This window comes from Stigmatopora nigra, chromosome 2 (assembly GCF_051989575.1).
Source record: "Stigmatopora nigra isolate UIUO_SnigA chromosome 2, RoL_Snig_1.1, whole genome shotgun sequence".
NCBI lineage: Eukaryota > Metazoa > Chordata > Actinopteri > Syngnathiformes > Syngnathidae > Stigmatopora > Stigmatopora nigra.
Window position 1 is genome coordinate 4360767 of NC_135509.1, and position 10790 is coordinate 4371556.

General features: G+C 38.3%; 3 protein-coding genes and 1 non-coding gene across 4 annotated transcripts; 3 read left to right on the forward strand and 1 right to left on the reverse strand.

Moving 5' to 3' along the window:
* Nucleotides 1–321: 321 nt before the first annotated feature.
* On the forward strand, nucleotides 322–5504 carry ints9 (integrator complex subunit 9). Its single transcript, XM_077709923.1, has 17 exons — nucleotides 322–470; nucleotides 693–820; nucleotides 902–962; nucleotides 1052–1114; nucleotides 1205–1344; nucleotides 1510–1596; nucleotides 1715–1835; nucleotides 2281–2415; nucleotides 2495–2606; nucleotides 2696–2876; nucleotides 2953–3013; nucleotides 3234–3405; nucleotides 3506–3630; nucleotides 4113–4280; nucleotides 4454–4552; nucleotides 4716–4853; nucleotides 5235–5504. The coding sequence occupies exons 1-17, from the start codon at nucleotides 462–464 to the stop codon at nucleotides 5409–5411; spliced, it is 1977 nt and encodes a 658-aa protein (XP_077566049.1). The 5' UTR covers nucleotides 322–461; the 3' UTR covers nucleotides 5412–5504.
* A 600-nt stretch (nucleotides 5505–6104) lies between these two features.
* glrx5 (glutaredoxin 5 homolog (S. cerevisiae)) lies at nucleotides 6105–7596 on the reverse strand. Its single transcript, XM_077710388.1, has 2 exons — nucleotides 7167–7596; nucleotides 6105–6355 (listed from the first exon to the last, which is right to left on the reverse strand). Exons 1-2 carry the CDS (start codon nucleotides 7462–7464, stop codon nucleotides 6183–6185), a joined length of 471 nt encoding a protein of 156 aa, XP_077566514.1. The 5' UTR covers nucleotides 7465–7596; the 3' UTR covers nucleotides 6105–6182.
* Nucleotides 7597–8394: 798 nt separating this feature from the next.
* On the forward strand, nucleotides 8395–9263 carry prkrip1 (PRKR interacting protein 1). Its single transcript, XM_077710312.1, has one exon. It carries the CDS (start codon nucleotides 8430–8432, stop codon nucleotides 9009–9011), a length of 582 nt encoding a protein of 193 aa, XP_077566438.1. The 5' UTR covers nucleotides 8395–8429; the 3' UTR covers nucleotides 9012–9263.
* Nucleotides 9264–9484: 221 nt separating this feature from the next.
* On the forward strand, nucleotides 9485–9762 carry LOC144193459 (small Cajal body-specific RNA 13). The gene has a single exon (XR_013325770.1).
* Nucleotides 9763–10790: the final 1028 nt, after the last annotated feature.

A 10790-nucleotide genomic window follows, 5' to 3' on the forward strand; every position in this document is an offset into this window, starting at 1 on the left:
GCATTGCAAAACATGCAAAGCTCCAACTAAATGAGTCAGTGAGAGGAATTTGACAGGTTCGAAAAGGTAACACCTCCCGATACCCAGCGTTGGACTCATAAAGTTAGCTACTACACTTTTTGGAACTAATAAACATGGTTTACGTTTCAAATTTTAGACGCCGATTCCATACTTTTTTGCGCATTTAGCCCCTTTTTCGGACGTTCCTTGTATGTCTACAGAACATCTAATACGTAAACAAGTACCGCCAACGTGACGTAAACATTACTGGCCGGAAATCCGTTTTATGAAATGAAAAATTCTTCCGCCACTCGAAAGATAGCGCTGTAGGTTTATGCCGTTTGTTTTGTGCGAAACATACCGAATAAACCAACGAAGAAGAAAATTGTAACATGCCATAACATTAGCAATATAAGTTTGCCTCTAATTGTTCTTTTTGGACAGCGATCCTTAAAAAAACAATGAAATTGGTAAGTGACAAGTGCGTGCTATTTGTGCTCATTTGATGATTTAACTATGGACTGGGGATTTTGGAATGTAAAAGCAGTTGTTATCTGGTAAATTAGCATTCTCTTCTGTCATGCATTTGCAGTGTTAGCAGTCAAGTATGTTTATGTTTAGAGATGTCATCCTATGTAATAATATCTATATGTGTATTTGTTTAATGGACAACCGATTTTATTCTCTGCTAGTACTGCCTTTCTGGTCATCCCACATTGCCTTGCAATGTTCTCAAATTTAAATCAACCACTATCATGTTGGATTGTGGACTGGACACGACTTCTGTCCTAAACTTCTTACCCCTTCCTCTTGTGCACAGGTATGTGATAAAGTCAGGCTATAATGTACATAATTTGAATTTAACTAGTGCAAGACTAAAACTAATATTATAATTTTCCAGTCCAAGACTTTCAAAGCTACCTGGTTGGAGTGCTAAAGATGGAACACTAAATTTAGAAAAGGTACAAGATGCCCTGGATTTAATGAATGGATTATTTTTGTGAGATAATTGCAATTGGAATATAGATAATTTACTATTTGATCTTTCCAGGAGCTGAAAGAATGTGCAGGAAGAGTATTTGTGGATTCTCAGCCAGAGTTCTGCCTCCCCGAGGTAACATTTCAAAACTGCATGCAAGTATATATTTTTTTAAATGTTAAACGTATGTTGACAATTTCTCTTAATCAACGTAAAAAAATACAGCGAGAACTGCTGGATCTGTCAACCATTGATGTCATCCTAATATCCAACTACCACTGTATGATGGCCTTGCCCTACATTACCGAAAACACAGGCTTCACTGGCACAGTATACGCCACAGAGCCCACCCTTCAGATTGGAAGGTAAAAACATTGGGATTTTATGTTTCTGGTGCTGGTAGTGCATCTATAATTTTACTCAAGGAGTATTTGTAGAAGTGTGCAAAATGAGCCTCTGGTTTATGTTGCTTCAGTGTATTCCTTTTATAATTGTATGGATGTTAATATAATTTGTTGTCCTTGGATCAGGCTGCTGATGGAGGAGCTAGTGAAGTTCATGGAGCGAGTTCCCAAGGCCCAGACTGCCACCATCTGGAAGAAGAATGAAATACAAAGGTATCCAAACTTGTTAAGATAATATAAACCCATAAGAGGAAACCTTTCCACCAATCTGGTATCTTACAAGTACAAATCAGTGGATTGCAGTCAGGTGCTTCTTGATTCTATTTACAAGGTTGCTTCCTGGTCCACTGAAGGATGCACTTGATGTTTGGACTTGGAAACGATGTTATGGTATGCAGGAGGTCAACTCTGCTCTCAGCAAAGTGCAGCTTGTTGGTTATTCACAGAAAGTGGTAAGACACATTTGTCAGTTTTGTGTGAAACCTTGCAAAATATACTGAAAAATGATGAGTATTGATAGAAAGACATAAACACATGCATGGTTAGATAGCTATGTTTAAATAACTCTCTATATAAATGCAGGGATAGCAAATTGTCAAATGTTTAAACCACTGTAATTTTCTGATTATAAGTCACTACCCTCCACACATATTCTGAACTCTGTGCTTTATTGTCCAGTGCAGCTCAACCTCATCTTCATAAAAAAATATGTGGGTGTGACTTATGATCAGGTGTCCCTTATAGTTCAAAAATTACAGTGATGATTTTATTATTTATTTATTTTTGGTTATGAATTTTCCCTTCCCTAACTGTATGTCTTTTGTTGCATTCAACTTATGTAGCTGTCAACTTTTTGGACACATTTGATAATTCTTTTTTCCTTTTCTTTTTCTCCAGGAGTTGTTTGGAGCTGTACAAATCTCTCCATTAAGCTCTGGCTACTCATTAGGGAGCTCTAACTGGATCATCCAGTCACATCATGAGAAAGTTTCCTATGTTTCAGGGTCATCACTCCTCACCACCCACCCACAGGTAACTGCGATACCTACAGTAAATGTCCAAAGTAATAAAAATTTGTACCCTTCCAAGTTTTATACCGCTTCTCTTCCAGCCTATGGACCAAAGTTCCCTGAAGAACAGTGATGTTCTCATTCTCACTGGCCTTACACAAATGCCTACTGCCAACCCAGATGGCATGCTGGGCGAATTTTGCAGCAATCTAGGTGGGCTAAGATGTCAGACTCGCTTCTTAATGCATTGAAGCAACCCAAGATGTAACTTGTAAACATTTAATACCTCATGTCTTTTGCAGCTATGACAATTCGCGCAGGAGGCAATGTGCTCGTCCCTTGCTACTCTTCTGGTGTTATTTATGATCTACTGGAGTGTCTTTACCAGTTTATTGACAGTGCCAACTTGGGTACTACCCCCTTCTACTTCATATCCCCTGTGGCCAATAGCTCATTGGAGTTTTCACAGATCTTTGCTGAATGGTGAGGGCGTGGTTATTATTTTGATATACTTATTGAATGTCATACATGCTTACTTTCATTGTAATTATGATTTAAGGCTCTGTCACAACAAGCAGTCAAAGGTGTATCTTCCAGAGCCTCCATTCCCCCATGCAGAGGTATGTTCTTTAAATCATAAATGCTATGCTATTTTATACTATTTGTAGAAAAGTAAAGGGAAATTTTAGATGCATTTTTGAGAGGAATTATAAAGTTTTTGATAAGATGTTCACTTTTCCATATATCTACCATTGAGTCTTAAATGTCCAGATATTACACCAGAAAAAATACTTTCGTATTTTGTCACTGTTGATTATACACTCCACTCTATTGTTTCAGTTGATCCAAAGCAATAAGCTAAAGCACTACCCAAGCATTCACGGTGACTTCAGCAGTGACTTCCGCCAACCTTGTGTCGTGTTCACTGGCCACCCTTCCCTACGTTTTGGGGATGTGGTCCACTTCATGGAGCTGTGGGGAAAGTCCAGCCTCAACACCATCATCTTCACTGGTATGATGCCAGTTAAATCTTGAAAACACAAAAGTCTAAAGGAGTACTGCTTTTAAAAACATGATTTAATTTTCTTTTTTTCCACTTTTTTTGCCAACAGAACCTGACTTCTCTTACTTGGATGCTTTGGCTCCCTATCAGCCGCTGGCCATGAAGTGTGTTTACTGTCCTATCGACACACGTCTTAACTTCCACCAAGTATCAAAGCTGCTCAAGGAAGTCCAGGTATCATAATGTGCACTTTCATCAAATTTTGCAAGAACTACACAATAAAATAGAGATCTATGCCCCACACATGAAGATCTTGAAGGAGCCATATTGGACCCAAATAACATGTCAGGGGCTGCAAAAATGTTTTAAAGCTTTATACAGTCGTACCACTACTTATGTATTTAATTAGTTCCCAGAATTTTTCCATGGATTAAAAATTTGATAAGTAGAGCAGTACTTTATATTTAAATTCTCTAATTTGTTCCACGTTCCTCACACAACTACGAACTAAATAATAAAAGATTAAGGTTTTAAGAGTGACTTAAAAAAATTCGATACTGTCTTAATACTCCAATTGCTGTTAAAAATACAGTTTTGACAACAAATATTTTCATGACCTCCAAATTTTTTATGCAGGATTTTATTTTTTATCCTGCTTTTTTTTACTAACCTATTTGGTTAGTAACTATGTATTCATGCCAACATTCTCCCCACAGCCTGTCCATGTGGTATGTCCCGAGCAGTACACCCAGCCTCCAATGACCCAGTCTCATCGCTCAGATCTGATGCTGGAGCTGCAGCCTCCTCCTATGCCATACAGGCGCTGCTCCGTGCTTAGCCTGCCCTTCAGAAGACGTTTTGAGCGTGTCTATATTCAGCCTGAGGTGAGTGAGCCCACTTGGTCAACTAAAGCTGCTATTCAAGTGCAAAATGTAATGCATATTTCTAAGACATGTTCTTCTAGTTCTGGGAAAGTCAAAATACATTTACAGATTTAATGTATTAAAAGTTTTGTCACTAAGCAAGCAGAAATTTTAATATCTCAACATCTTGTCAGCTGGCCAACTCCCTAGTGCCCTCCGAGGTCAAACCTGGCATCTCCGTAGCAACCGTCTCAGCCATTTTGCACTCCAAAGATAACAAGCACACACTGTCGGTAAGTACTACTAAATTTGATGATTTAACAATGCATGCTAAGATGTTTAAATACTAATGTTGTCTTGTTACCAACACACTTGTTTAGTTATAAAAGGCAGATTAAGGGTTAATAAAATACATTAATATAATGTTTACAATGTTTTCATCTTTTTTTTTACCAGTCAGTTCCCAAGACCCCTCCAGCCCCTCCTACCAAAAAGAGAAAACGAGTGATGGAGGAACCCCCAGCAGGTCAAGCGCCCAAACCCCTACTGAGTGGAGCTGTCCCCCTTGAAGCCTTTCTCAGCACTCTACAAAAGGTCACCTTCGTATTATTAATGTAATTTTAAGGGTTTTAATTATAAGATGCTAAAGTGGTTGAAACAAATAGTCATACCTTGAGATACGAGCTTAATGCGTTCCGAAACTGACCTTAAATGTCAATTTATATGTATCTCAAATCAACCTTTCCTATTCAAATGAACTAAATACAACTTAATTCATTCCCACCCTCTGAAAAAACAAACCCAAATAACGGCATATTACAATGGAAAAACATTTTTTTTATTGTAATTCACCACCTACCAACAGAGTAACAAATAACTAGTAAAACTACTATGAAATTAAATGTGACTTTATGTATGGATATGGAATGTTTGAGCAAAAACTCAAATTTTGTGTTGTGCTCTTGTGATTTATAGCATGGCATCACAGAGGTCAAAGTGGAGGAGACAGCAGATGGACACATTTTACACCTGCAAGCAGAAGACACCCTAATTCAGCTGGAAGAGGACGGCACACACATTGTGTGCGATAACAATGAACCACTGCGCACAACATTGCGGGATCTGGTGCTGCGCTTTTTGCAGAAAATCTGAACTGTTATTTTTTCATGTGATGCTGGAAATTCATAGCAAAGAAATACCTTCTTGTAAATACTATGTCTTTTATTAAAATTACCTTTTTGATAAGATTGTGTTTAGTTATTTCAGGTACCATGCAGATCCAATATTTTTACAGTGTGCATGCAGCTAAAATATATTTGCTCATTTCATTAATGGACAATATGTTCGTGTACATTTTATGTTTGGAAATACCCAAAAGATTTTTTATTATTATTTATTTTTTAAAGTCTTGCTTTTCAGCCCCCTCTACTGGTTTTCGAAATTATGTAAACATTGTCCCAAAAGTACTGACATCATACACTTTCATAACCATATGGACTTTATTCAATACAAAAATTCAAGACAGAATTATTCCTTCTAAATGTGTAGTACGTATCCGGATGTTGCCACGTCCAATGACATTGCATTCTGGTCCAACTTGAAAAGCGTAAAGTCATCCTGAGGAGTCATTTTCATCCTTAAAGCTACAGTGCAGAGAAGCCCTGTCACACTCTGAATCTCAATCCATAACTTATTTTTATCACGCTCGTGTTGTACTTTTAAAAAAACAAAAAAGAATCCAGGTTTGAAGTCAGGAAAACTCAGGAGTCCATTATGCTGCCACCTAAAACACTCATAATTTCAGCTCCAAATTGCATCTACATCTTCAGAAGAGTCAATTTTGTCTAGAGAGTGCAACATGTGTGATTCAACTGAGTAAATGTGTTCTTCTTGTTGTGTGTAGTATACAGACATTAATTCTTTTTATTTTGAGTCTTTCTCAGTGTCCAATAGTGCAGACTGCACACCCAGCTTCTTTAACTCCTCCACCAGATCCCCATTCTGGTGCATCTGAAGGAGGATGTCACAGCCTCCGACAAACTCTCCATTGAAGTACACTTGAGGGATCGTGGGCCAGTTGGAGAACACTTTGACTCCTATGGAAAGAAAACCACCTGGTCAAGATTATTTCCTTTTTGTAGGGCACTCACCTCATAGTAAATATTCTCATTGATTTCATTTATTTATTACATAGAACAATGAACTAATATATACATCTATTATTTAAATTTTATCCGTAGACAGTCACACAAAATGCCTCTGGCTCCAAGTCAGCTGAGATAGGTTCCAGCACCCCAATAACAACAAACAAAAAATGATAATAAATAATCAATAAGTGTCAGCAAACAGCTATTTGACAAGAGTCACGTGACTCAAGTGCCACGTATTTACATGCCACTGGAGTCACATGACTCTTCTCAAATAGCTATTGCTGACACTTATTGATTATTTATTATCATTTATTTTTGTTGTCGTTATTTGTACAGTTCATGGTGAAGCTTTAAATCTCCCCATACTAGTATACTAATGACAATAAAAGAATTCAATTCACAGTCTTAATTCTGATGACTTCCTTAAATGTTTTGAATTGTTTATTTGTACGCCAATTAGGCAAATATACTTTATAATGCCAAAATCCTCTGGAGCAGCTATAAGAATTCTTAAAGGCTGATTTTAGCAACCACACCCAAGGGTGCTTCTGCAAAAAACTGATAAAGTATATCAAGTTAAAGCTAAGGGAGTTTGTTAGCCAGCAACGTTTATGATGTCGATCTGTCGTTTTTACACTACAATGGAACATGAATATACACCGTTCAAAAAATAGTTTGATGGATTCGTGACAAAGTAATAGGAGGAGAAATTGATCTCAGGTGACAACTTGTTGTACCCGTATTTCATTTTACTGACCTTCTCGGAGCACCTCGTCCGCCAAGACATTGTACGAAGCGTAATCTTCCACTCCGTGCATTCGCAGAATTTGGACCACGGCGTTACTAAAACCACACATGGGCTGAGCAGGTGTCCCCTTCATAAAAACAACCACTTTGTCCTTCTTCACCATGTCGCCAAGGTCTTTTTGGAGGTCCGACGCCGCGCAGTAAAGCCGGGTAGAGGCCGTCCACACTCGTCCTTCGGCTTGTCCGGGTAGAGAGCACGTCGCTCCAAGCCGCAGACACCTAGAAGTATATCTTATTAAGCTATTCATCTTGCTTACTTGTATTTAAAAGTGAACTTCTGGTGTACGAATCAAGCTTTTACACTACAGGAGAGTATAGTTCAGCTGCTCTCAAACAACACCTTAAAACTCAAGCATGTCGCCGCTAGGCGGAGCCAAACGACCATTGGTCAGAGATGCCCAAGGAAATGATATCCCGAATTTTGATTGGTTGGACGATATGTCAGTTTTATTTGTTACATAAGATATAACGCTGTATATTACGGCACCGATGTTTACAGTGTTTGGAAAATATCCAGTGAAAAATAATAGCGAATAAACGCGATTAAGGTGGAATGGAAATTGTATTTGAATTAGGAAATAATAACTAATAAAAGCATAGTTATTTCCGTGTCATCTCAGTCAACGGGTGGCCATCTTGCATCAGGAGACTGTAAAGAAGTTGTTGAAGACTGTTTCCGAAGTTTGTGACATCAAGGCGTTTGAAATCGTTTAATAATGGATTATACCTATGTATTTCAAAATACATGCTCGGATGACTCTTAAATTATGTGTGTCGAACGGAACTATCGTAAAATGACCGACAGGTGACGATATCTCCCCGTTGGCGCATAGCATACATCAGACATCTAGCCTCATACAAGGACTTTATTCACTTAACTCGTTATTAAACACAATGGACAAACTACACAATACATTTCATTTCCAACATTGTAAATGAAACAATGTGAGAAATTATTATAAACACAAAAAAAGAAGATTTCTTACCTCCAGTAAGGCTTACAACCACTTACTGAGTAGCTAGATGTCCTTGTAAACACATTATTTTACTGTGGAAAACACATTTCAACTATAATATTGAATTAAAAATAAAATTCAATGGAAAAAAAACAATCAAAACGGAAACTACAAATGAAAATAATTTAAAGACAGCCCACCACAAATAAGTAGGTTCCGGTTCACCCCGAGCATAGCGGAAGCATTGTATTCATTCAATGTTGATGACCAATATGGCGGTACACGACCCAAAAAACAACAAAACGGCCAAATCGGGGCGAAAAGGTGACCAGCCGCTCGTGATCGCTAAGACGCCCGCAGAAGAACAACGTTTAAAGCTGGAACGGTTGATGCGGAACCCTGATAAACCTGTTGCAATCCCGGATCGACCGAAAAAATGGAACCCTCGGGCTCCGCCGGAGTTCGTCCGTGATGTGATGGGTTCCAGCGCAGGTGCAGGCAGCGGTGAGTTCCACGTTTATCGGCACCTCCGACGCCGAGAATATCAGAGACAAAACTTTCTGGACAAAATGTCTGTTAAGCAAAACAAGGAGATTGCTTACTTGGATAAAGTGGAACAGAACCAACGTGAAGCCGAGGAGAGGACGGCAAAGCGGAGGAAGAAGCGAGAAAAACTGAAGCAAAAGAAGCTCCTGACGAAGAAATCCAAACAAGAACAAAATGATGATGAAGCAGAAAAAAGCGCAAGCAGCAGTGAAGACGAAAAGAAGGACGATGAGGTGGAAAAAGAAGCAGAGGATGATGCTGAGGTCCCTAGTTTCGTCATGGGGAAAAAGTAGTCCCAATTCCAATGGCCTGGACACTTTTTCGAAACCACGTGTTGCCGTTTTTGATAACGAAGAAGTGATTCGGAACTCGAACAATATGACTCAAAGCATTTTTTTTTATAATGCACGTTTTGGCTGAGTGAATAACTCTGCATTAACTGATGATTGTCCAAAAATAATGTCCTTTTGTACTCTATAAATTAATGCAAGTCTTCGTTTCACCCTCATTTGTGAATTTTGTTAATAAACAAAAAAATATGGTAATTTATGGCTTTTAGTATTTTTTTCTCCTAAAGCTGAGAAGAAATAATAGTGATTTTTTTGCAGGAAAGTCAGGGTGAGTTCTCAAGTCATTTCTTCACGCATTTATGAACAACCTTAACAACTAAGGCAGTTGTGCTAAAGAACTTGATTGTTACTGTTAAAACAGAAATTACCATTGCATTACTTATAAATGATCAACACGTTGTGATTACAGCATGTCATCCATGCATCCTTGTGACTTAGTCCCTTGCATACATCTGTTGCTTGGAACACGACAAGGTTGCAAACAGCAACTCAAAGAGTAAAAAGGCGTGACTTCTAGAGGCCCAGAAGTGTCACGTGCGATGTTCTTTGCACAAAACTCCTGCTTTCCACGGCGGTGATTGCTCGTCTGTGCAAATCACCGATCAAGCGGCAGGTAGAGGAAAAACATTGGCAGTTGAATATTGTCAAAATCAGGTAAAGTGCTACTGATTTGACACTGCTGGTGGTCACAATCATGGACGCAATTGAAATAAACAAAGATGATCATTCTGATATCTGCCATGGCTTTGGTTTTAATTGCATACGATTGGTTCAATGAGTTCTTCACAGCTGCACTTTTGAACAGAATTGAGAAATGTGCTTCCTTTTGAAAATAAATTAATATTGCAATGGTTATTTTTTTTCTCCGGATAGATGGATGTCCAGATCACATATTTTTTCCTAGTCCCAAATATATTGGGGAGATAAATAACACATCTAAATGTAAGAAATAATGCAATGCGATCAATTTTTGACCATTTTTTCTTTGTTCTGCAAAATTGGTTTCACTAGTGTAGATAAGTATAACTATATTGTATAGTACTGTACAAGTATTGGTGGCCGAGGGGTACTCTGGTACCCTCCTACATCCCAAAAACATGCAGGGTAGGCTCTAAATTACCCCTAGGTATGAGTGTGAGCGTGGATGGTTGTCTCTCTCCTTATGCCCTGTGATTGGCTGGCCACTGATTAAGTGTCCCCCCCACCTGGTGCCTGTAGTTGGCTGGGATAGGCTCAAGCACCCCCTGTGACACTTGTAAGAATAAGCAATTTCAGGAAATGAATGAGTGTATGTCTTTTTTGCAATATACCTCCGGATTTCATTTGTTGCGATATATACATGTATGCATTTATATACATTATATATATATATATATATGTATATACATATAATATATTCTCCAGTCATTATTATATCAATCATTACTACCTTTGACTGGTCATTTCTTTTGCACAAATATTTTGCAGGTACAGGTAAATTTTTATGTTAAAATGAACCACAATATTGTATATAAGCCATCTTTATAGTATACAGTACCAGTTATTTGTCATAATCATTTGCTTTGGCATTGTTGAATACTCAGAGCTCAGCATTGGAATAACATGAAATGTCCTTCCTCCTATAGACCTGGCATGCATATCCCCAGATGAGAAGTCTGTTATCATCTATGTGTCTCTATTCATGGGTTATTACACAGACATCGACAAGGTTAGTATTTGTGC

What these genes read in the sequence shown, in the direction of transcription:
- glrx5 (XM_077710388.1), bottom strand. Translation starts at nt 7,464, where the DNA reads ATGAATAGCTTAATAAGATATACTTCTAGGTGTCTGCGGCTTGGAGCG. An exon ending in GGACGAGGTGCTCCGAGAAG is followed by an intron (nt 6,356 to 7,166) that starts GTCAGTAAAATG and finishes TTCTTTCCATAG; the next exon opens with GAGTCAAAGTGTTCTCCAAC.
- ints9 (XM_077709923.1), top strand. An exon ending in CCCCTTCCTCTTGTGCACAG is followed by an intron (nt 821 to 901) that starts GTATGTGATAAA and finishes ATAATTTTCCAG; the next exon opens with TCCAAGACTTTCAAAGCTAC. An exon ending in GTGTCTATATTCAGCCTGAG is followed by an intron (nt 4,281 to 4,453) that starts GTGAGTGAGCCC and finishes ACATCTTGTCAG; the next exon opens with CTGGCCAACTCCCTAGTGCC.
- prkrip1 (XM_077710312.1), top strand. Translation starts at nt 8,430, where the DNA reads ATGTTGATGACCAATATGGCGGTACACGACCCAAAAAACAACAAAACG.